At 42.8% G+C, this 23653-nt stretch overlaps 1 protein-coding gene across 3 annotated transcripts; it reads right to left on the bottom strand.

Moving 5' to 3' along the window:
* Positions 1-805: 805 nt before the first annotated feature.
* On the bottom strand, positions 806-22276 carry LOC137095110 (uncharacterized protein C19orf47 homolog). Of its 3 annotated transcripts, none has more exons than XM_067461382.1 (10): positions 22052-22276; positions 16851-16935; positions 14711-14798; positions 14103-14217; positions 13078-13159; positions 11575-11709; positions 8749-8901; positions 7219-7289; positions 3762-4202; positions 806-3267 (listed from the first exon to the last, which is right to left on the bottom strand). In XM_067461382.1, exons 2-10 carry the CDS (start codon positions 16867-16869, stop codon positions 3250-3252), a joined length of 1122 nt encoding a protein of 373 aa, XP_067317483.1. In that variant the 5' UTR covers positions 16870-16935; positions 22052-22276; the 3' UTR covers positions 806-3249. The 3 variants fall into 3 exon arrangements, with proteins under 3 accessions (XP_067317483.1, XP_067317482.1, XP_067317481.1); XM_067461381.1 differs by adding an exon at positions 21869-21931 and having other exon boundaries at positions 806-4202; positions 22052-22275; XM_067461380.1 differs by having other exon boundaries at positions 806-4202; positions 22052-22275.
* Between the last annotated feature and the right edge of the window lie 1377 nt (positions 22277-23653).

Here is a 23653-nt window from a genome sequence, read left to right as displayed (position 1 = left end):
TCAGACTACACAGAGAAGCTACTGAGATCCATAAGCATGTGGACAATTTCAACAAAAAAGAAGAAATCATAAAAATGAACAAAATCTGGCTACCAGTATTAAAAAACTCTAAAATCAGGACAGTAAATAAAAAACAACACTCAAAAAATAGGGGAATTCCAGACATGAAACAATCAAGGCTAGCTAACACCTCCCAACAAAGGATACCCCCAGGCAGGAAGCAGCCAAGCTGTGAAGCTGCAAGGCTATTCAATGCTAATCAAAGTAGCCAATTGCAACACACTTGTCTCAAGCAGAAAAGAGTTCTATCTCCTACCCTGGACATTCCAGATATATAAACTTCACTTGCCTAGTTTCCAAAAGACTTCACAACCTCTGAGGATGCTTGCCATATATGTGGGCGAAATGTCAGAAGAGAATACAGCCTGAAAGCTCACAGCAACCCAGTGATTCCGGCCATGAAAGCCTTCGACAACAAATCAAATGTTGCTTTGTGAGGCTCATTGATTTAAAATGTATTTTATGGATGGTGTGTGAGGCCCAATGATGAGTTGAAGCCTTGTAGGGATCTGAGACTAGAAAGCATTCCAAAGCATCATTTCAGTGTGTCCAGGCAGTGGGCATGTTTAGTTTGAATGCGGCTCACCTCCACCCATGAATACTACCCAAGTGGGCCCCCTGCACAAATCAGATCCAAATTAAATCTGCATTTTTCTATGTTTAAAGTGGGACTGTCAGACCCTGAGGCGTGGCATTAAGGGCCTGCAGTCCCCCTCCTGAGGAACCCCCAAAGACATGCTTGAGCTATGAAAGAGGAGACACACTTTTATTGCAAGAGAGTGTTCGTGGCTTCCCATCTACAGGAGAGGTCCTGAACAAATTCAGACAACAAGAGGGAAGAATCTCTCTCCCTTTTCAATATAACTGACTACCAAAAAAACAGTGCAAGGCTACACCCAAATTTCCTTGACTCAAAAAGTAGGCTAAAAAAACAACCCTCCCCTGGTTAATATTTATTTTGTGAGTTTTCCAGCACCGTTAAAATTATTTAACAAACCTCTTTTTAAAAAATCACTAGTCCAACATGACTACTACCTATCTTCTAGAGCAGCAGTTCTCAATCTGTGGGTCCCCAGATGTTTTGGCCTTCAAACCCCAGAAATCCTAACAGCTGGTAAACTGGCTGGGATTTCTGTGAGTTGTAGGCCAAAACACCTGGGGACCCACAGATTGAGAACCATTGCTCTAGATAGTAAAGAAACATGTTCTCTAACAGTTTATAGAAGTAAATAAATGCCAAGATACCCCAGGACCTCAAAAGGAAGTGGCAAATTGGAAGCCCATTCAAAGAAAGCTGCCCTGGCAGTGGATGCTGGGGAGGAAGGCCAAGAGGGAAAGAGTGGCGAAATTAAGGCCTGATATCTACCCCAAAATCCTGATGCCTTGCTGGGTGGGACAAGAGAGAGAAGACAGAGGGAGGGAGGGAGAAAAAAAGGGAGAAGGAAAGAATGTACATATCCTGCAGGCCTGGTCAATATCCTGCTTGCCAACAAAACAAATTCACAACAATAGTCCAGCTTCTTCCTAGACCTCCATGTCAACAAAAGGATGGCTGCATAACTCAAGGCTGCCATCTAGTACTACTGAATTGTGTTGAAAGACAACCTGTAAAGGAGAAACCCTGCATACCTTAAAGAGCGGCCCTTTGGAGGATCCTGCATAAACAGAAGGGAGACTTTACCAGCCTTAAGGTGGAAAACACACAAAGGTAAGACACACCCGGCTTGAATAAATATGGCTCCTACAAGATACACACAACACCCAGGTATCCCAAAAGCTTCCTAGGTCCTTAATTGTGTAAGTCAGTGGTTCTCAACCTGTGGGTCCCCAGGTGTTTTGACCTACAACTCCCAGAAATCACAGCCAGCTGTTAGGATTTCTGGGAGTTGAAGGCCAAAACATCTGGGCACCCACAAGTTGAAAACCACTGGTGTAAATGATAACCATCAACTTCAAAGTAAGGCTGCAGGCACAAATACCCTAACGCCCACCAATCCCAATATATAGGTCCTTTGCTGCTACCCCTTTCTCTCCACATATGGCTGCTGAAAGTTAACAAAAGGCAAGCCATGGAGCAGGAGCCTTGGAAGACATCTAGGAGGGTCCACCATGCGTTTTCCTCTTCTGCTCCCTGCCATTGGCCTTTCCGATTTCCAAATCCTGACAGCCAAATATCTCTTCAATACTGCATGTATATATATAAGCTCTCATTTTTGTGGGCAGGACCTTGTAAGGGGGGCATGCTCTCAAATTAACAAGAAGCAATTTCCAATCTGACTGAATCTCTGGCTTGCCCAGGGAATTAACTGGAAGTGCTCTGGGAGGGAAGACAATGAGGAAATACAGGGTGCAGCAGCATAACTTCCTATTTTAAAATGCACACCATTCAGTCAGTTGAAGATGTAGCGGAGCGCTAGTGGTCCCGTTCAAGAGGCGGGAGTATAAAGTTTTGTCCCGACACAGTTCAGTCGCCATCATGCGTTAGAACAGTGAGCAACGTGCTTTTGCCATTGAGGCCTACTTTTTATATATATATATAAAAAAATCTGATTCATACAATGAGTTTTATTAAGTTTTGAAAAAAGGAAGTTATGCTGTATAAGCTCACATTTTTTGTGGGCAGGACCTTGTAAGGGGGGCATACTCTCAAATTTTCAGGAGCAATTTCCAAACTGACTGAGTCTCTGGTTTGCCCAGGGAATTAACTGCAAGTGCTCTGAGAGGGAAGACAATGAGGAAATATCACCCTTCCAATCAGAACAGGGCACTTCTGTAATCTGAGCCAGAAAGAGGGCACCAATCTAAAAAGGAATTTCAAAAAGTGAAGTTGCGATGGCCCCCACTGAACTGCGTCCTATATCCAGCATGCAACAACCAAAGCCAGAGCATGCGCAGCACAAAAATGGCAACCTAAGGAGAAGCAACCAGAATTCTGCTATTTCCACCATGTGATCAGATTTGGCACTGGGACAGTGTTTACTAAGTGCGCTGTTCCAAGGACCATCAAAGAGAATTTACCAGTAACTATTTTGTTGCCATTCCTAGATTACAGATATAGCAGGACCCAGCAGGTGAAAAGTTCAGGAAGGGAAGAACGAAAAGATGATGGAAAGAAGGAAGGACAAGGAAAAAGGCCTCTCCTGCATCTCACAAGCCCAGTGTTTGTCTGCCTCAAGGAGACACTACTTCCTAGGGAGGTGCAAAGACCTGCAGAGAGAAAAACAACAGAAAGGGATGTTCAGGACCCTCTCAAGTTTATGCAAGGATGTCTTGCTTTCTCTCCAAGAGTCTATCTGTTCTCATGTCCGTTCTGGACCGTGCTCGGTTTGTTGCCCTGCTCTGGTGTTATAGATTACACATGGCTCCCTTTCCCCAGATCTGTTCACACATGAAAGGCTGAGCCCACCCTAACAGTTGGACAGAATGAGTCCTCGCCAAGACTGATCAGCCCAAAAGAACCACAGGAGCCCATTTGTGGTGCAAACTGACATCAAGGGTGGGTTGGTGAACTAGGGGTGAAAATTAACCACACACATGGATTTCAAATGGCCCGGAGACCCCCTCCAATCAGGATTTCACAACATGCTTGTGGCAGACGCGCAGGGCAGGGCTCATACGGTCTTCCTGCCCAGCCTTTTAAAGACGCTGACTGTCCCTGTGTTGTCCATCTGGGCGCTGGGGGCCTCCGTGGTGCTGCTTACCTTTGGGCTCCCCAAAGTTCTCTTGATTGTGATCCGGAACCTGGGGTCAGGCTTGCTCCTGGAGCTGGTGATGCTGCTGTCCTGGGCTTCAGTGGGCAGAGAGCGCTTGCCCAGTCTTTTGGCGGGATAGCTTGGTGCAGGCAGCTCAGGCTTCTTTTCTTTGATGGGAGCCATAGGGCCCACAAGACCCTTGCTCCCTAGCCGTTGGATGGCAGTAGAGGGGGCAGGAATGACTGCTACCTTGGGCTCGGAGCTGGTGGCTTTTGCTTTAACCGTCACCCCAGCTTTGGAACTCTCTTTGGTCTTGGGCAGCTTGGAGAATCTCTTCAGCACTCCAGCATATTGCAAGACAGAGCTATCATCATCATCCTCATCATCCTCACTCGCTTTGTCTTCCTCCGCCTCCTGCATGTCCCCCAACCGGCTGAACACTCCTGTGGGCTACCAAGACACCAGAGTTTAGGGTTAGAATACAAATATGGGGAACATTTTATGTATTATTTATATTACATGTAATATTACTAATAATATTACAATATAATGATATAGTACAATATAGCAATATTGAATACTGATATTGTACTATGCTAATAATATATTGTATATTGTATGCATATATATCTTGTAAGCTGCTCTTGAGTCCCCTTCGGGGTGAGAATGGCGGCATATAAATGTTGTAAATAGATAAACAAACAAACAAATAAATAAATGGCAGTGTAGAAGGGGCCTAAGTCCAGCACCTAGACAGCCCTAACTTGGGAGTTGGATACCCAAACATCTGGAGGGTCACAAATCTTACACCCCTGGTTTGGAGGATAGATCCAAAACAGACCTTTCTCAGATCACATAAGAGAAGGGCAACAAGTGACCTGAATTTTATGTGTGTCTTGTGAAAGGGACAACATAGGAGGGCAAGCAGTGGTAATGCTAGTAGTTTATTTACAGATTCTCCCAACACTTTAAGCATTTAAGCCAGGCATGGGCAAACTTCAATCCTCCAGGTGTTTTGGACTTCCACGATTCCCAAAAACCGCTAAGCTGGCTGAGATTTCTGGGAGCTGAAGTCCAAAACATCTGGAGTGCCAAAGTTTGCCCATGCCTGATTTAAGCTATTGCAGTCCCTAGCCAAAGGGCCCTGGGTTATATACCCCCTTCTCTCTTCCTATCCCTTTGGTGTAATTTAACCGATGTGGTATACCATCTCCATATGACTCTGTACACATTTTCTTTTAATCTTATTGACAGATTCTTAACAACTCTCCACTTTAGAATCCTTTTCCAATTGAGATCCTTCAGAGACCCTAGATCTAGGAAGCAAAGTAACCTCTATGGGGATATGGCATGCACAAAGGGATATATTTTCATTTATGGTGGGAATGCCCCCAGTTGAAAAGTTTTTGGAACAATATATTTATGGAAATAGGTAACATTATAGGACTAAACATCACCCCGGATGCTAAGTTAGACTTGGCCATGCTATTCCATGCTCTGGTTACATCCCAAATAGACTACTGCAATGCACTCTATGTGGGGCTGTGTTTGAAGACTGTTAAGAAGCTACAAATGGTCCAATGGGTGGCAGCCAGATTGCTCACCAGAGTGGCATACAGGGAACATACCACCCTCCCACCCCCCGTTACATCAGCTCTGCTGGCTGCCAATCTGCTACCAAGCACAATTCAAAGTGCTGTCTTTAACCTATAAAGCCCTAAACAGTTCTGGCCCAGCTTATCTGTTGGCATGTATCTCCCTCTATGAACAACTGTGGAGTTTAAGATCATCTGGGGAGGCCCTGCTCTTGGTTACAACTCCTTCGCTGGCACGATTGGCAGAGACAAGAGACTGGGCCTCCTCAGTGATGGCCCCTCGGCTGTGGAACTCCCTCTCCAGGGATATTAGATCAACCCCCTCCCTCCTGATCTACCGCAAGAGAGTGAAAATGTGTCTTTGTGAACAAGCCTTTGGAGAACTTGTGCAATAGATAGACTTGGAACAATGTGTAGCAATCCGGATTACGCTCGTGGATTATGCGTTTAACTCTGAAGGTACTCTTTTTAAATGTTTTGTTTTTAATGTACTTTTAATCCTATTTTAATATTTATTTAAGTGAACATTTTTTTTAGGCATCAAATTGTTATCTATATGTAACGATATGCTTTGAGTCCCCTCCAGGGTGATAAAAGCGGGGTAAAAATGTCATACATAAATAAATAATATATAGGTTGGCATTACTAATGGATGTCACAATGTTGAATTTAGAAATGGAAAAGAAAGAATTGGTGATTATTTTACTCACAGTGGCGAGACTTATAATTGAAAGGAATTGGAAGATCGTAACCAATCTCACGCTGGAAGCATGGTATGGGGAGGTATGGGACAAAGCCTTAAATGATAAACTATCAATGGAAATGAGAGTGTTCAGGAGGAAACTAATAGATCAGATTTTGATTCATATTGGTCAGTTTTTATTAAATATATTGTAGAGACTGAAAAGGGAAAACAATACAACCTTGTTGATCAGAAAATTTTGATATGACTTTCATTTGTTGGTTGATTCATAAATTTATGGCAGAGGAAATTATACTTATTCAGGCCTTGGTGGTGGGGTTCTGTGTTTGTAAAATGTTCATTGTTTTGTGTTCTGTTTACACTGTAAGCCGTTAATGTATGTAAATAAAATGTATATTAAAAATACATATATCCCTTCTCTCTTTGGTGAAAAGTGGTCAAGTAACTGTGTGTGTGGATACAGTCACACTCTCAGGCCACAATCCTGGACCACAATGTTTGGATTGAGTTGGATGTTGTTTTCAACAATATTGGACCACAATGTTTGGATTGAGTTGGATGTTGTTTTTAACTCGATGAACTGTCTTTTATATGTATTTATAATGCATATATTACGTATGTTGTTTTTTAAAATGTTATTTTTTGTGTAGCATTGAATTTTTGCTGTTGTTAGTTGTTCTGAGTCCCTCCATGGAGGTAGAGAAGAATGGGATATAAAAGTTCTAAGTAAATAAATAGTAAAATAAATAAATCCAATATCCACTGAGATTGGTGTAAATATTCACATACTATGCTAGCACCATATAATGCCCAGGCTGAAAAGCAACACTACATAACTTATGTCAATTGGAAGTGTGCAACTATGGGAGATGCTGCCGTGAGCAGAATACATAAATACGTAATTTGCCAGTCAAGAGCCCCTTCAAGAGAAACCATCTGCAGCTAGACTCTGCCAGAGAGTTCTAAGAGTATGGCAATCATAGTAGAGTTATCCCTACCAATTTGAAAGTAATTTCCCTTTTCGGCTAAGAGAGATACATCACAAACCAAAAAGCCAACCCCACCTATAGCTTTTTTTTAACTGCACTCCTTTGGAGGGATCCAAATGCAGGTGCAAACTCAAAGGAGAACCCCAAAAGGAAAAGAAGCATCCCTGATGTGCTCTTACTTTACTTCCTGTAGTTGTGTCTGCATTGGTCTCTGCACCAAGCCGGTCAAACACTGACGTTCTCTGTAGGCCTATCAATGATTGGGAAGCGAAGGGAGGGAGGTAAACAGACATAATTTGCATAAGAGAAACAAAGTGAAAATGAAGAAAGGTGTTTTACAAAAAAAAAAAAAACCAAAAAACCTTCAGGGCCTCTAGCCTTAGGGGGGCTGCATCCTATTACAAAACCACTAACAAAAATATTTTTTTTATCCCAGAATACTTTGTTATGCACTTGGGGTGCGGTGAGTTGGCATTTTCATCATGTTTTAGGTCACTTCTAGTCCCAAGAGAGGGCTTTTTTTGAAAACAGGAAGTGTCTGGAAGTCACTTCCTGTTTACATCCTGCTTTTTACAAAACACCTTTTTGGGGCTTAAAATAGCCCAGGGAAGTCCTAAATGGAAAAATAGCCACAAGCACCACTGCTCATTTGGGGGTGCCTGCAATATGTGCTTCTAAGAGCAAACTTTGCCCACTTATATTGAGAACCCAGTTAGTGAAGTTAACTTCCAAAAAGGGAATCGACATGTTCCAAGTTCTTGTCCAAACATCAGAAGCAAAATCTGCTTTGTTCCCTATTTTTTGCTCAAAGTATGTTATCTTAGTCTGTAATTATAAAATGATGACCTTGCCAAAAAACATCTACAGGGCCAGCTAACACCTCCAAATAAAGGATTCCCCCAGGCAGGAAGCAGCCAGGCTTTGAAGCTGCAAGGCCATTAAATGCAAATCAAGGTGGCCAATTGCACAGTTTTCTAAGATCTACAGAGACACTTGCTGGAACACCTCAGCAAGCGAGAGTCCAAAAGTGGTAGGCTCAAACCTAGAACCTTAATCAGTGGCTGATACCAAATGAGAGGCTCCCCCCTGGGCACACAGAAAACTGGGCGACTTGGAAGGCGCTGAACAGACTGCGCTTTGGCACCACCAGATGCAGAGCCAACCTCAGAAATGGGGATACAAAGTGGAATCCACGACATGCGAGTGTGGAGAAGAGCAAACCACAGACCACCTGCTGCAATGCAACCTGAGCCCTGCCAAATGCACAATGGAAGACCTCCTTGCGGCAACACCAGAGGCACTCCAAGTGGCCAGATACTGGTCAAAGAACATTTAATCAACTACCAAGCTTGCAAACTTTGTGTTCTGTTTGGTTGTTTGTTTTGTTAAAAAATGCAATGCAACTGTTTGGTCTGCCCATGACACGATAAATAAAATTGCACATTCACACCTGCCTCAAGCAGACAAGAGTTCCTTCCCCCACCCTGGACATTCCACAGATATATAAACCCCACTTGATGAATTTCCAACAGACCCCTCAACCTCTGAGGATGCCTGCCAGAGATGTGGGTGAAACGTCAGGAGAGAATGCTTCTGGAACATGGCCATACAGCCCGGAAAACTCACCACAACCCATCTACGCTCTCTTCTCCTGCCATATAGTAAGAGACACCCACCCTGTCATTCTCACAGGGAAGTGACCTTGATACCTTTTGCTGCCTGCTGCTCCAGGATCTTCTTGGTCCTGGGCGTCGTTCCTTTTGGCATGTGGACAATGTACTTCCCTTCCATTTCTGCAGTAACACGGCGCCGCTTCACTGGAATCGTGGAATTTTCGGCCTCAGGATTGCTGAGAGTGGCAGCTGCAAGAGGACAGAAATAAGGAGGTCCACTTCATCACAAAGCCCTGCTCCAGGTGAATACTGCAAAAAGGAGCTTCTACTGCTCCAAAGCATGTCCATGATGACAAAAAACCAAGAATCCCAAGGCGCTGGGATGTCGTTGTGGCCACAACAGAAGATAAGACTGCTAAGTTCAAATGGGCACTACAGAGACAGCACTGCCATCTTCTGCTCTTTGTTTGGCTCCAAGTGGGAAAAAATTGGCAGCTACAATCTCACAGTATTGGATATGAATTCCCTCTAATGGCTTGACCCTACGAACTTTTCAGTTGATAAGCCCAACTAAAAAAAAGTCTGGGTGTCTTGGTTTTTAGGCCTGTTCTTGGGGTTATTTGGGGCACTGATTCAGAAAAATTGCATTAGATAGACCGCATCAGCTCTAATTCCTTAGATATGGTTATCATGATTCTTTATGGGCAAAGAGGCGGCAACTGGTATATAGCATATGTTCTGTATCTCAAAAACTAGTGCAGATAGGGGAATATTTTTGCCATTTTTGGAATCAGCAGGTCTAATACACCCAGAAACAGGCCTAACATTTGAGACACCAAAATATGTGTTAGCCACTGAAAACTTGGAAAAACAACTATGCCCATTTCTCGACCCAAGATTGTGATGTTTCTTTCTTTACTGATTTTTTTTTCGTGTTAGGAGCAACTTGAGAACCTTCAAGTTCCTTCTGTTCTGAGAGAATTGGCTGTCTGTAAGGACGTTGCCCAAATGTTTTACCATCCTCGTTGGAGGCTTCTCTCATGTCCCCGCATGAGAAGCTGGAGCTGACAGATGGGAGCTCACCCCACTCCCCAGATCTCAACTGCCAACTTTTCAATCAGCAGTCCTGCTGGCATAACGGCTTACCCCATTATGCCACTGAATTTGAGTCTTGTGACATTTACGAAGGATTTGTTTTCCTGGATTGTAAACCCCTTATTTCCATCTCTTCACATCTCTCAGCAAGTAGCCAAAACAAATCTAAGTAAATCAAGGTAATTCCAAGGAGAATGGCAAATAACAACATTAGTATTACAATACCCCCATTCCTCCCAAGTTCGAAAAAGCACAACCTTCTTATACAGCTAAACAACTTGGATAATATTTTCTGAAAGATACTTTTTAATGCAACTGGTGGAAATGACCGCAGCCAACCCTTGGCGACTTTTGTGTCAGTTCTAGAGAGAGAGATAGCAGCATTATTCTATTTGCCGAGCCTGCAGTTTTGAGAATGAGGCTGGGAAACAGACACAGGATCATGGAATTGTAGTTAGAAATGCCCTCATTGGATATCAAATCCAATCCCCACTTAATGTAGGAACTCCAGTTAGAGTGTGGAGGGGGGGGGGGGGGGTAGGCTTAGGGGTGGGGTCGCAACGGGGGTTTCAGAGGAGACACCAAGGACCATCAGAAAACATATATTTTTCCCTTTGGCAGACAAGGCTGAAGAACTCTCCACCTGTCCTTCTCTTCCTTTTTGGAAACAGATGATGAATCCTCCCATCTCCTCTGCTGTGATTGGCCAGCCTCTCAGCCAAGGGGAAGGATGTTTCTGAGACTTCGAGTGAGGAGGGAGAGCAGGTGTGCTCAGCGCATGGCAGCGTGGTGCGCATGTGTGAGCGAAGGAGAGCATGTGAGGTTGGAGGGAAGCTCGCGCCACTGAGTCCCTTCAAGGCAGGGGGGTTTTGTGTGGGAAGTTTCGACCAATTCTATCGTTGGTGGGGTTCAGAATGCTCTTTGATTGTAGGTGAACTATAAATCCCAGCAACTACAACTCCCAAATGTCAAGGAGTATTTTCCTCAAACTCTACCAGTGTTTACATTTGGGCATATTGAGTACCCATGCCAAGTCTGGTCCAGATTCATCACTGTCCACAGTGCTCTCTGGATGTAAGTGAACTACAACTCCAAAACTCAAGGTCGATGCCCACCAAACCCTTCCAGTATTTCCTGTGGGTCATGGGAGTTCTGTGTGCCAAGTTTGGTTCAATTCCATTGTTGGTGGAGTTCAGAATGCTCTTTGATTGTACATGAAGTATAAATCCCAGCAATTACAACTCCCAAATGACAAAATCAATCCCTCCCGCAACCCCACCAGTATTCACATTTGGGCGTATTGGGCATTTGTGCCAAATTTGGTGCAGTGAATGAAAATACATCCTGCATATCAGATATTTACATTATGATTCAGAACAGTAGCAAAATTAGAGTTATGAAGTAGCAAAAAAATAATAATTTTATGGTTGGGGGTAACCACCACATGAGAAACTGCATTAAGGGGTCGCAGCATTAGGAAGATTGTGAACCACTGAGACAGAGCATCCTTAATAGGTAGCTGTCCAGCTTCTTTTTGAAGCTATCTGTGGAATGAGATCCCATTATCCCACTAAGGGCCCCTTTGCAGAAACACTTTTAAATAATTTCCTGGTAATATTGAATTGGACTCCATCTTCCAATTAGTTAAAATTATTAGACGTCTAATGGGAAAGCAGATAATAAACATGCACCCTCCTCAAGACTTTGTCACATCCCAAGTGGCACTGTGTTATTGAGACAAAATCCATAAGCTGTCCCTTGACACCTAACACACAGAAAACAACCCAGCAATCACCACGCTTCTCATCCAACCCTCCTCTTACTCACTTGCTTTGGCATTCTTCGTAGCCATTTTGTTAGAGACGGTGACGGAAATTTTAGAGGCATTGCTGTCAGGTCTCCGAACAGGAGTGGAAGGAGGAGAGTCCCGGCTCAAGCTGTTTGCAATCATCCGGGTGGCAGCTGCAGAAACAGTAGAAATAAGCCATGAAGCAAATGTACTGAGGACTGCAAGGTCTGGGATATTGTCTACTCCCAATATTTTTATCCTACATATTCAAGGCATCCAGATCATGTATTCTCACACAGCAATAAAAACTACAGTTAAACAGAAGAATAGAACAGCCAAAGACTTTTGTAATAAAGAAAATGAAAAAAGTTTAATGGTGACTTTAGGGTCGTTTTGAGGAAACAACATCCTGTTTTGTGATTTAAAAGCTCTGAAACATTTGTCTTGTGTTGTTGTTGCTGGAAATATTATTACTACCACTGGAATAGTTCAGGCATCCAAAACTGTGGTTGAATGTGACTCACAAAATGTAAAAGAAATACAGAAGAAAGCACACATAAAGATATGAAAAACATACAAACAATATGTTAAAATGCAACTAATCCATAACATTAAAAATACTGCTTTGGATGGATGGATGAATTGAATATAGCACATCCCCCGTATCTGCAGGAGATAGATTCCTGGACTTTTTTCGATAGTGAAACAGTGGATAGCACTATGTAACAAAATTTGAAAAATGTTCTGTTCCTGGTTTGAAAGTGTTATTTTCTGTTTAATTGTGTGGTATTTACTTTGAAAGTAGTTGTTATATTCCGGAAACTTTGTTTTTGTGGCTGCCACAAACTATGTTGAATTGGATGAGACTTGATGAGGTATTCACTGAAAAAACTATTTATTTATCTTATTTATATCCCACCTTTCTCAGCCCGAAGGCGACTCAAGGTGGCTTACAAGTTGGCAAGAATTCAATGCCACAACAAACATAAAATACAGTTTAAAAACATTTAGCACATAATATAAAAACATACAAAATAATCAAAAACATATAATCATCAACATCTTCTTATTAAACTCATTTTCCAATTGCATCATCTAAGCCGTTCCGTAGTTCCATATTTACCTATTACACTGCATTTGCAAAAACTTGTTTAAAGAGCCAGGTTTGACTTTTTTTACGAAATGTCAGGAGGGAGGGGACCGATCTAATATCCCTAGGGAGGGAGTTCCACAGCCGAGGGGCCACCACTGAGAAGGCCCTGTCTCTTTATAGCAAAATGTGCTGCATGATCTCCCACAAAAACAAGGTTTTTGCAGTTTAATAAAATTATCCATGTTTTTATGATAGAACTAATTAGGAAATGGCATTTATAACCCAGGAACAAAAACCGTATTACATAGTGTAATAGTAAACTCTATGGGTACTGGTCCTATGATGACAGGGGTGGGATTGTATATATACCATATCAGCATTGTAGCCTCATTAAAGTATCAGTGCAATTCAGTCTGCTCTAACAATCATTTCTGTTTCCCATACTCACCGCTGTTGGCATTTCTGCGTAGTTCAGACTGCAAGGTGGTTTGATTCGGGGTCACTGACTCTGTTGCAGCCTTGCACATTTCCTAGGGACATGAGGATGCCACAATATACTGGTGAGAAGCGGAACTCTTCTTTGTCTTCTCATAACTATGCAAAAATCTCCCACACAACAATAGAAGGAATCAAGAAAGGACTGAGAGGGGCAAATTGAGAAAGGTACTGGGCCCATGATCCTGGGAAGTGTGAGGTAACCTCTGTGTGAGAGAAACCTCATATGGGAAAGCTTCAGTGTGAAGGCTGCTGCGTGTAAAGCTACTATGTATTTGTTTATTTGGGTTGTGGAAATCTTGTTATTGTAAACAGTGCAACTATATTATTTTACTACAAAGAAAAGCTTCTAATAGAAGACATAACATTGGTCTGTGTTTTTGTTCTGTTTGTCACTTTTGGCTACTGGTGCTGGGTCACGCTGTTGCTGCTAAGTTACTCTACTGTGCATTTATGAGGAGGGTGTTTTGGTAATAAGCCTATTAGCCCAACAGAGACCTCATACGCCATCCAGTCCAACCCCATTCTGACACGAAGCAGGAAAATCGCATTCAAAGCACCCCGACAGATGGCCATTCAGCCTCTGTTTTAAAAGCCTCCAAAGAAGGAGTCTCCACCACATTCCGGAGCAGAGAGTTCCACTGCTGAACAGCTCTCACCGTTAGGAAGTTCTTTCTTATGTTCAGGTGGAATCTCCTTTCTTATAGTTTGAAGCCATTGTTCCCCATCCTAGTCTCCAAGGCAGCAGAAAATAAGCCTACTTCCTCTTCCTTATGACTTCCCCTCACATATTTATACATGGCCTTCATCGTGTCTCCTTTCAGCCTTCTGTTCTGCAGGCTAAACATGCCCAGCTCTTTAAGCCACTCCTCATAGGGCTTGTTCTCCATACTCTTGATGCTTTTAGTTGCTCTCCTCTGGACACATCCAGCTTGTCAACATCTCCCTAGAACTGCTGAAGCCCCAAGAGGAACTTACCTGTCTATATACCACTTTGGCATGCTTAAGGATCGCAATTATGTCCCCAACAATGGTGATGCCCAGCTCGTTCATGATCTCCTTGTTGAGGTCCATCAGCATGTTCTTCTGGATCCTGGAGGAAACACACATGCTGTGATGCTGGAGAATCTCACAATAAAGTGTTGCTCCTTCTTCCTACCTCACAGTTTCCTGACATGATTTACTAACACTCTTAACTGGATGGGTTGGCATAAGGAAGGCTGTTCTAGCCAACCTTAAGGAGAATTTAAGGCAAGCAAAGAATTGCTTCTGGGCCCTAGAACTCCCCACCTTATAGGAATCTAGCCAATGGCTTTCCTGTCTTGCAAAGTTCTTAGAGCCAAAGACATTTCAACATTAAAAGTCCACTATCATTTTTGAGCTACTTGAGAAGTTTGCAGGGGGAGAAAAGAAAAAAACATTCTAGGTTTTCAAGCAATTTTAAATGGGGCCTGAGTAATTTTGCTATCTGAGATCACTCAGATTTGTTTACGAGGATCTGAGGGCTGTCTCCCAGATTGCAGTACAAGCACAGAAAGCATATCAGTCAATTGTTCCAGTGTGATTTCACCTCTCAACAGCCCCACCTGTTATCCACAAACATGACAGCATAGTTGACAGCAGGCCCTGGGGGGATACCAGCTTCTTTGAAGAACTGGATCCACTCTGATGTAGCTGGAAAAAAATTGAAAATTCTCTTAAACTATTAATCTCATCTTTTTTGTTGGAGACTCAAAAAAAAAAAAAAGTAGACAGACACCCAAAATGTGCAAATAAGAAGCATCTTTGAGCGACAATCAGAATAACATGTTACTGATAAGCTACTACTACCAATAATAATGGAATTTTACTCACAATTAGCCACCTTTCTCCAAAATATTTTTGCTTGAATTCTAGAACATATCAAATGAGAATGAACCCTTCCCTTACCTCCACACAGCACAGTATTTTAAAAAGACAGGAGATCATAATAGTAAGGAATTAATTCTTACTCAAACCTCCTATGATGAAACTGATAGTTTATGACTTACTTTGAAAGCAGTCATTATACTCCAGAAATTTTCATTTTTGTGGCTGCCACAAACTATGTTGAATAAGGTGGGACTCAAGGAGATATTCATTGAAAAACTATAACAAAATGTGCTGCAGGATCTCCCACAAAAACAAGGTTATTGCAGTTTAATAAAATTATCCCTTTCCACTCTACAAATTATTTAATCATTCTTTTTCGATTAATATGTTATTTATTTCCAATTTACATATTTATAAAAAACAGTGAAACAAATCTATACACATGTATATATACATGAACCAATACAATACTTCCTAACGTCTATACAACATTCAAGTTTGGCTATGCTCTGCCCTCCTCCTATCCCTCCCAATTTAGTGACTTCCCGTCCCTTGGGTTGGAGACATCCATATATAATTCCATTCTTCCTTCCTAGTTAGTCATTCTTTTTCCTGTTGCAATTATCATAAGTATTCTGTTCTGTCATTTTCTAGACAAATAATATTTATATTTTTATAATTAGCATATGGAATTAATGGGCACCAGGTGGGTTAAAAATCAATCAGTTTACTTATAACAACAAAACAACAATTTTATTTTTATACCCCGCCGCCATCTCCCCAAGGGGATTCGGGGCAGCTTACAAAGGGAACAAGCCCAAAAGTTACAGATAAAAATAAAACACATTAAAATCAATCAAATAAAAATAATAAAAACATAACACAATAATAAACAACATCATAAAACAATGTGGCTGAGATAAAAGTCACAGCTGGATTCATTATACATTTAAATGTCAGTAAAACAGTTTTCCATAATGGCTAGATATCAGATCTTTTGTCCACCATTTAAACAGAAAATAATCTTAACTATTGTCGCAGTATTTGGCTACTACGATTACAGAACATCACAAAGCCTTGATGCAACAGATTCTAGAAATTTGAAATATGTATTCTAACATTTTTCTCAAATATGATTTCAGATTTTTTAAAAAGTTTTTTGTGGGGGGAGGAGATTGGTCCAGCGATTATCCGACACAGATTAAGGCTGACTTTCAGATAATTTTGGGGTCCATTTGTATTTATTGTCATCTCATTGCAAAGCCATATACTTTAGGTATCAGTCACTTAAAAGTTATCAGCAATATCAACAAAAAAGTTATTGAGACTCATGTGATCTAAAGGTCACTTTTTTAGTAGCTATCTGTTTTATTATTTTTAATTTAAAAAGAGCCATAGAAAAAAGGCCATGTAAGAAAGCCCAGAAGGCTGGATATGCCTCAGGATTCAGTCCCTCATTTTTTATTTCCACGACATCCGACGGCAATTACCAGGTTTGGTTAATATAGAGGAACAGGGCTACTTTTCAGGGAAAGGGAGAATGAATGTTGGGTAGTTATTATTTCTCCCTTTCCCTATTTCTTGGTCTTACTCTAACTACTGCTCCGGTATCTTTTTTAGGCAAGTCCTCCATGAGCTTCCTGACTTGAATTCTTCAAATATGCAGCTGTTGCTAGATGTCTAAACTCAGCTCAATAGCCAACAAACTCATAAACAAAGAAAGCAGGCCCTATACTTTGCAGCAACCCCAATGCCGTATTTTCCTACTCTTTGGGATCTCTGTTGTATTTTAGCTTGTCTGAATTCCATTTCAAACACACACACACACAGAGAGAGAGAGAGAGAGAGAGAGAGAGAGAGAGAGATCAGTCTTACCCATTGTCACAGACACCATTGTTGCAAACCCAGGAAGACGCAGGCTAGGGAGAGAAGAGTTGATTCTGTCGGATCACCAGAACGCCTGCAGTGAGGTAATAATACCCAATGAAACAGCTGAGCTTCTACAGCGGGACTGGCATGCCAACCAGAGGACTCACACAGCCAGAATAGATGCTTACTTCCAACCAGCCAGAACTCGACTGGCGATTGTCACCCAGAGGACTTTTTCATGGGCCGCCCCACAACAGCAGAATGACCTGCCAGAAGAGCTCCAACAGCTAAACAAGCTGCCAGTATTTAAAATGCAATTGAAGACCCATCTCTTCAAACATGCCTGCCCAGTCAACTTTCAATCATGAGTTTGATTTATGTTCTATTGCTACTATATGTCAATTCTGTATTTGTGTTTGGTGCAAGTTTTAATATATTTGTATTTTAGCTATGTAAGTTACTGTATACATTTTATCTCCATATGTTTTTTACTTTGTTGTACCCGCCCTGAACCATCAGGAGAGTGGGGTAATAAATAATTTATTATTATTATTATTATTATTATTATTATTATTATTATTATTGAATAGTTACCCAATGGGAGGTAGGAGCAACAGGGGCTTGGCTTTCCTAGCCATGTCGATTGTGCAATTTATATCTTAGAACAGGACTGGGAATCCTGTTATCAGAATAGCCAACAACCCCCAGATACCCCAGCCAGCATAGCAAAAGATCAGGAATAACATATCTGAACTCCAAGAACATCTACAGCAGGAATCAATGCGGCTCTACAAATGGTGTTCAACTGCAACTTCTAGCAATCCTCGTCACTCACTGTAATGGCCAAAGCTGCTGAAAGTGCCACATCTTCATGATGATTATATTTTCTATTATTATTATTATTATTATTATTATTATTATTATTATGTTTACCCACCCTTCCTCATGGCTCAAGGTGGGTTACAACATAGCTAAAACACATAATGATCATAAACATTATATAAAACACATATCTTAAAATACATAGAACAAGGATGAAAATACAGTGAACATAAGATGCAAGCTTAAAATTCATGATTAAAACTAACTGGGCAGGCCTGCTGGAAGAATCATAGAATTGGAAGAGACCTCATGGGCCATCCAGTAAAAAATCCTGCCAAGAAGCAGGAAAATCGCATTCAAAGCACCCCCAACAGATGGCCACCCAGCCTCTGTTTCAAAGTCTCTAAAGAAGCACCCTTCACCACACTCTGGGGCAGAGAGTTCCACAGCTGAACAGCTCTCATAGTTAGGAAGTTCTTCCTAATGTTCAAGTGGAATCTCCCTTCCTGTAGTTTGAAGCATTGTTTCGTGTCCTAGTCTTCAGAGCAGCAGAAAACAAGTTTGCTCCCTCCTCCCCATGACTTCCCCTCACAAATTTATACATGGCAATCATGTCTCCTTTCAGCCTACTCTTCTGCTGGCTAAACATGCCCAGCTCTTCAGGTATGTTTTAAATTCCGAGAGCTCATTTAGCTTCAGTACTATATACATATGATCCTACCTCTGCCCTCAAGGGTTCTTTGGTTCCTCAGTTAGCACTGCAGCCACCTACCAACCCAGTCTTAGTAGTCACTAAGATCAGGCATGACCAAACCTCTCACAATTCCTAACAGTAAGCTATTAAGAAATGTGGGAGTTGAAGCTGAAAACACCCAGAGGTCTGAAATTTGTCCGTACCTGTCTCAGGTGGACAGTAAAGATGAGGGATCCAGAGAAGCCCTACTTTCCCTTGCACCCCATTAAAGGAGTGGTTTGTCAATGCAGACAGTGACAAGGAACATTTAATATGTCAGCAAAGAAGGCAGTGAAGTCTAAGGAAAAAGCCTAATCTGAACGGCAAAGAGGGAAACACTTATTTGCAGAGAGAACATCCCTGAACCTTTCTGCCTAAAGAGAAATGGCTGGATGAGACACTGGATAGGAGAACTGACTTGTTGTGATGGTAAGAAATGTTTGACACTGGAATCTGCTGCCGCATATTAAAGCGGAGGCTGGATGGCCATCTGTTGGGGATGCTTTCTGCGTTCCTACATGGCAGGGAGTTGGACTGAATGGCCCTTGTGATCTCTTCCAATGATGATTCTATGTATTGTCAAAGGCTTCTACGATTCTATGACTTGCAGAGAAGTGGAGTGAGACTAAAAGCCACCCCAGATTTGCCCTGGATGGATTCCCTTGCTTTATCTTCCAAGAGTTCTGTCATGTAAGGAGGCTTCTACACTTTAGAATGAATGCAGTTTGACCCCACTTTAACTGCCACAGCTCAATGCAATGAAGGTTTACAACAGTACCATATATATATGATCCTATGGGCAAACTTGGGGCCTCCAGGTGTTTCGGACTTCAACTCCCACAATTCTTAACAGCCCCCAGTGGTGCAGTGGGTTAAACCTTTGTGCCAGTAGGACTGAAGACCGACAGGGTGGAGGCTTGAATCCAGGGAAGAGCACAGATGAGCTCCCTCTGTCAGCTCCAGCTCCCCACATGGGGACGTGAGAGAAGCCTCCCACAAGGATGGTAAAACATCTGAGCGTCCCCTGGGCAACGTCCTTGCAGACGGCCAATTCTCTCACAACAGAAGTGACTTGCAGCTTCTCAAGTTGCTCCAGACACACAAAAGAAGTAGGAATTGTGGGGGTTGAAGTGCTAAACACCTGGAGGCCCAAGTTTGACCATGCCTGATTTGCAATGTCTTTACCCATCAGTGCTTATTTATTTATTTATTTAGAATATTTGTACACCCTCCTTCTCAACCCCCAAGGGGGGGGGCCTCAGGGCGGCTTCCATCCAGCAACAATTCGATGCCTCCATATACATATAATAAAATACATAACAAAACCAGTAATTAAATAAATATAGTTAAAACATTTGGTCAATACAATTAAATTCTACTAAAAATACCAGTCTGGTGGCAATTATCTAGCCAAATTCTGTGGTTGGAGACTCCATCAAACTTGTCCATGGTCGATTACCATAGCAATTGTCATCACTGTCATTGTCCACATAATTACCCAAAGGCCTGGTCCCACATCCATGTTTTTAACTTCTTTCTGAAGGAGAGGAGGGATGAAGATAACCTAACTTCCCCGGGAAGCGAATTCCACAGGCAGGGGGGAGCTACCACCGAGAAGGCCCTGTCTCTCATCCCCCACCAAGTGCATTTGTGACAGAGGCAGGGTCAAGAGCAGGGTTACCTCAGAAGATCTTAAGCTCCGAGGTGGGAAAAAGAAGGCGATACGCTCGGACAGGTACGCTGTGCTGGAACCGTAAAGGGCAGTGGTTCTCAACCTGGGGTCCCCAGATGTTTTTGGCCTACAACTCCCAGAAATCCCAGCCAGTTTACCAGCTGTTAGGATTTCTGGGAGTTGAAGGCCAAAAACATCTGGGGACCTCAGGTTGAGAACCACTGGTATAGGGTTTTATAGATCAAAACCAGCTGGTACCTCACCAAACTACAACCCCCATGATTCCACAACACTGAGTTAAAGTGATCTCAAACTGAATTAAAATCCAGTGTAGATGCACCCAGTGAGGGAGAATTCTAACCAATGGAGATTTTCCCCTGGAGAAGATTCACCCCACCTTTAACACTAAAGGTGGAAGACAATATATGAAATATAATTTTAAAATTATGCTAAAAGCAAAGAAGAAAAGGTACCATGACTTCTCAGTGAACTCTTTGCTTCTCCAACTGGAATATAATAATAATATTATCCAGAGAAGCAGATGGCGGAAACAGAAGAACGGCCTGCCTCAGGGGAGCGTGCTTGCTCCATCCATGTTCAACATCTACACAAATGACCAGCCACTGCCAGAAGGGACAGAGAGTTTCATCTATGCTGATGATCGTGCCATTACTGCTCAAGCAGGGAGCTTTGTGATGGTAGAACAGAAGCTTTCCGAAGCTCTAGGTGCTCTTACTGCCTACTACAGGGAAAACCAGCTGATCCCTAATCCATCTAAAACACAGACATGTGCCTTTCATCTCAAGAACAGACAAGTATCCCGAGCTCTGAAGATCACCTGGGAAGAAATCCCACTGGAGCATACCTGGGAGTCACTCTGGACCGTGCTCTTACCTACAAGAAGCACTGCCTGAACATCAAGCAAAAAGTGGGTGCCAAAAACAATATCATACAAAAGCTGACTGGCACAACCTGGGGATCACAACCAGATACAGTGAAGACATCTGCCCTTGCGCTGTGCTACTCTGCTACTGAGTATGCATGCCCAGTGTGGAACACATCTCACCACACTAAAACAGTGGATGTGGCTCTTAATGAGACATGCCGCATTATCACGGGGTGTCTGCACCCTACACCACTGGAGAAATTACACTGCTTAGCTGGTATTGCACCACCTGACATCCTCCGGGAAGTGGCAGCCAATAGTGAAAGAACCAAGGCAGAGACATCTCCAGCTCATCCCCTGTTTGGGTATCAGCCAGCACGTCAATGACTTAAATCTAGACATCATTTTCTAAGATCTACAGAGACACTCGCTGGAACACCTCAGCAAGCGAGAGTCCAAAAGTGGCAGGCTCAAACCCAGCACCTCAACCAATGGCTGATACCAAATGAGAGACTCCCTCCTGGGCACACAGAAGACTGGGCGACCTGGAAGGCGCTGAACAGACTGCGCTCTGGCACCACAAGATGCAGAGCCAACCTTCAGAAATGGGGCTACAAAGTGGAATCCTCGACATGCGAGTGTGGAGAAGAGCAAACCACTGACCACCTGCTGCAATGCAACCTGAGCCCTGCCACATGCACAAGGGAGGACCTTCTTGCAGCAACACCAGAAGAACTCCAAGTGGCCAGATACTGGTCAAAGGACATTTAACCAACTACCAAACTCACAAGTTTTGTATTTTGTCTGTTTGTTTGCTTTGTTCTGTTAGAAATGTAATATAATGGACTGGCTGCTCTGACACGACAAATAAATATAATATTATCATCATAATAAAGCTTATTCATAAGTACCTTGTGCTGAAACCAAACCTGCCAAATACCACGGCTCACATTGATGGCCTCCTGCTCTTCTCCCTGAAAAAGGTCAAACAAGGGTTCCCAGTCTTTGAAAAGAGGCCACTAACTATTTTTCTCTATCAAATGGGATTTCCTCCCCCTTCATCCACGACTCTCCGCCTCTCCGAGCTCACCCACCGACAAAGAAGACCCTCGATGGGCCTATTTCTCCCCCGAAGCCTGTTGCTTCCCTTCAACCGCCTGGAGGCCTCGAGTAGGCCCACCGGAAGTTTCGGAAGAATAGGAACAGCCAATCACCGCCTGCTTCCGGGTCCCTTCTCACGCCAAGGGAGAGAAACGGGAGAGCGCCCCCTCGCGGCCGAGGGAGGCAGGTTTGAGAACTGGCCAGTTTGGTTCTAATACAGATCTCATGCTAAGTCTATGAGATGCAAAAAATCAAGAGTCCCTCCAGAACTGCAAGCACTATCTCAAGCAAATATTAGCAATTTATTCACACTGTCATTACTTGCAGCAATAGCCGATGTAGTTGTTCTGGTACAGCTGTACCAGGAGCTCCAACTTTATTTGCTTTGTATTAAATGTTTGCTTGCAGTTCTAGGTTTCAGGGACTCTGCAGATAGGTGGCTTCTTTGGTTGCAGTCATAGGGCAAGTCACCTGTCCATCACTGTTAAGTTTTGGTTCCTCCCCTTGCTCAGGGCAATTGCTCAGGGCATTTTTAGTTAGTCTCAGCAAGGTAAGCTTATGTATAGGATGTGTGCAAGCTTCCCCTGTACAAAAGCTTCAACCCTTAAGACCTTCCGGGGGAGAAAGGTCTTAAGAGTCTCCAAAGAATTTCCAGGAAAACAGCCCTAAAGACCAAAGAACTCCAGCTGGAGAACATCTACTGCCTTGCTGGTAGGTCCACTTGGCGTTCGAGATGCAGTTCGACCCGGTAGCGGAGCCCACATCAGTAAGGGTTAGATTACAGTCAGCCTGGGAGAAGTTAAAAAGGGGATTTTCCTTTAAAGAAGAAGTTATTGAAGACAGTTGCCTGTCCTTCGTGGGCAAGATTAGGAATTCACCAGTTGCCTAAAAGCTCATTTGCTTAACTTTACTGAAGACAAGAGAAGTTTCTGTTTGATTGTTCATTAATAAAAGACTTTGTTGTACTTCTCAAGCCATCTAAAGACTGTTTGTGGTGGAAACCTCTGAGAACGTCTCTTTAGGCCCCCTGGCTTCCCGCTGGGCAAAGGTTGCACATCCTGTTCTAAAGACAATTATTTACAGGCCCAGCGCGCGACAGAACAGTAGTGAAGCAACCAAGTTGGGGGAGGGGGGGGGATGTTGAATGCTCTCATTAAGGAGGCCAGACTTGGTGGAGGTGGTTGACAAGGGCGGAGCTGCAGGCTATTGGAGGCTCCTCTGCCCCCTGCTGTGTTCTTTGCTTCAGCGTGAGCTAGGAGGCAGGTTTCAACCCCCCCCCCCCCCCGCGAAATTTTCAAACCCCCCCTCCCCCGAAAATTTCAACCCCTCCCGAAATTTTTTTCTGGCTACGGCCCTGTCAGTGGGAGAAGCAAGATCTCATTAAGTAAGTCAGGGATTATTGTAAATTTTCTTCATGCTTTTAGTTGGATTTTATATTCATACATATAATGCGTGTGTGTGTGTGACTGTATATATACACATACATACATACATAAATACATACAACCATCTATGTAAACCAGATAAAGAGAGAAGCACATCTTAGTTTTAATTTTGCAGTGTCTGGGTGTGACAGCACAATTTCTTTCTATATT

The sequence above is a fragment of the Anolis sagrei genome, chromosome Y, assembly GCF_037176765.1.
Source record: "Anolis sagrei isolate rAnoSag1 chromosome Y, rAnoSag1.mat, whole genome shotgun sequence".
In the NCBI taxonomy this organism is placed as follows: Eukaryota; Metazoa; Chordata; class Lepidosauria; order Squamata; family Dactyloidae; genus Anolis; species Anolis sagrei.
Note: the sequence above shows the minus strand (reverse complement) of the source record. Positions and strands in the feature narration are given on the sequence as shown.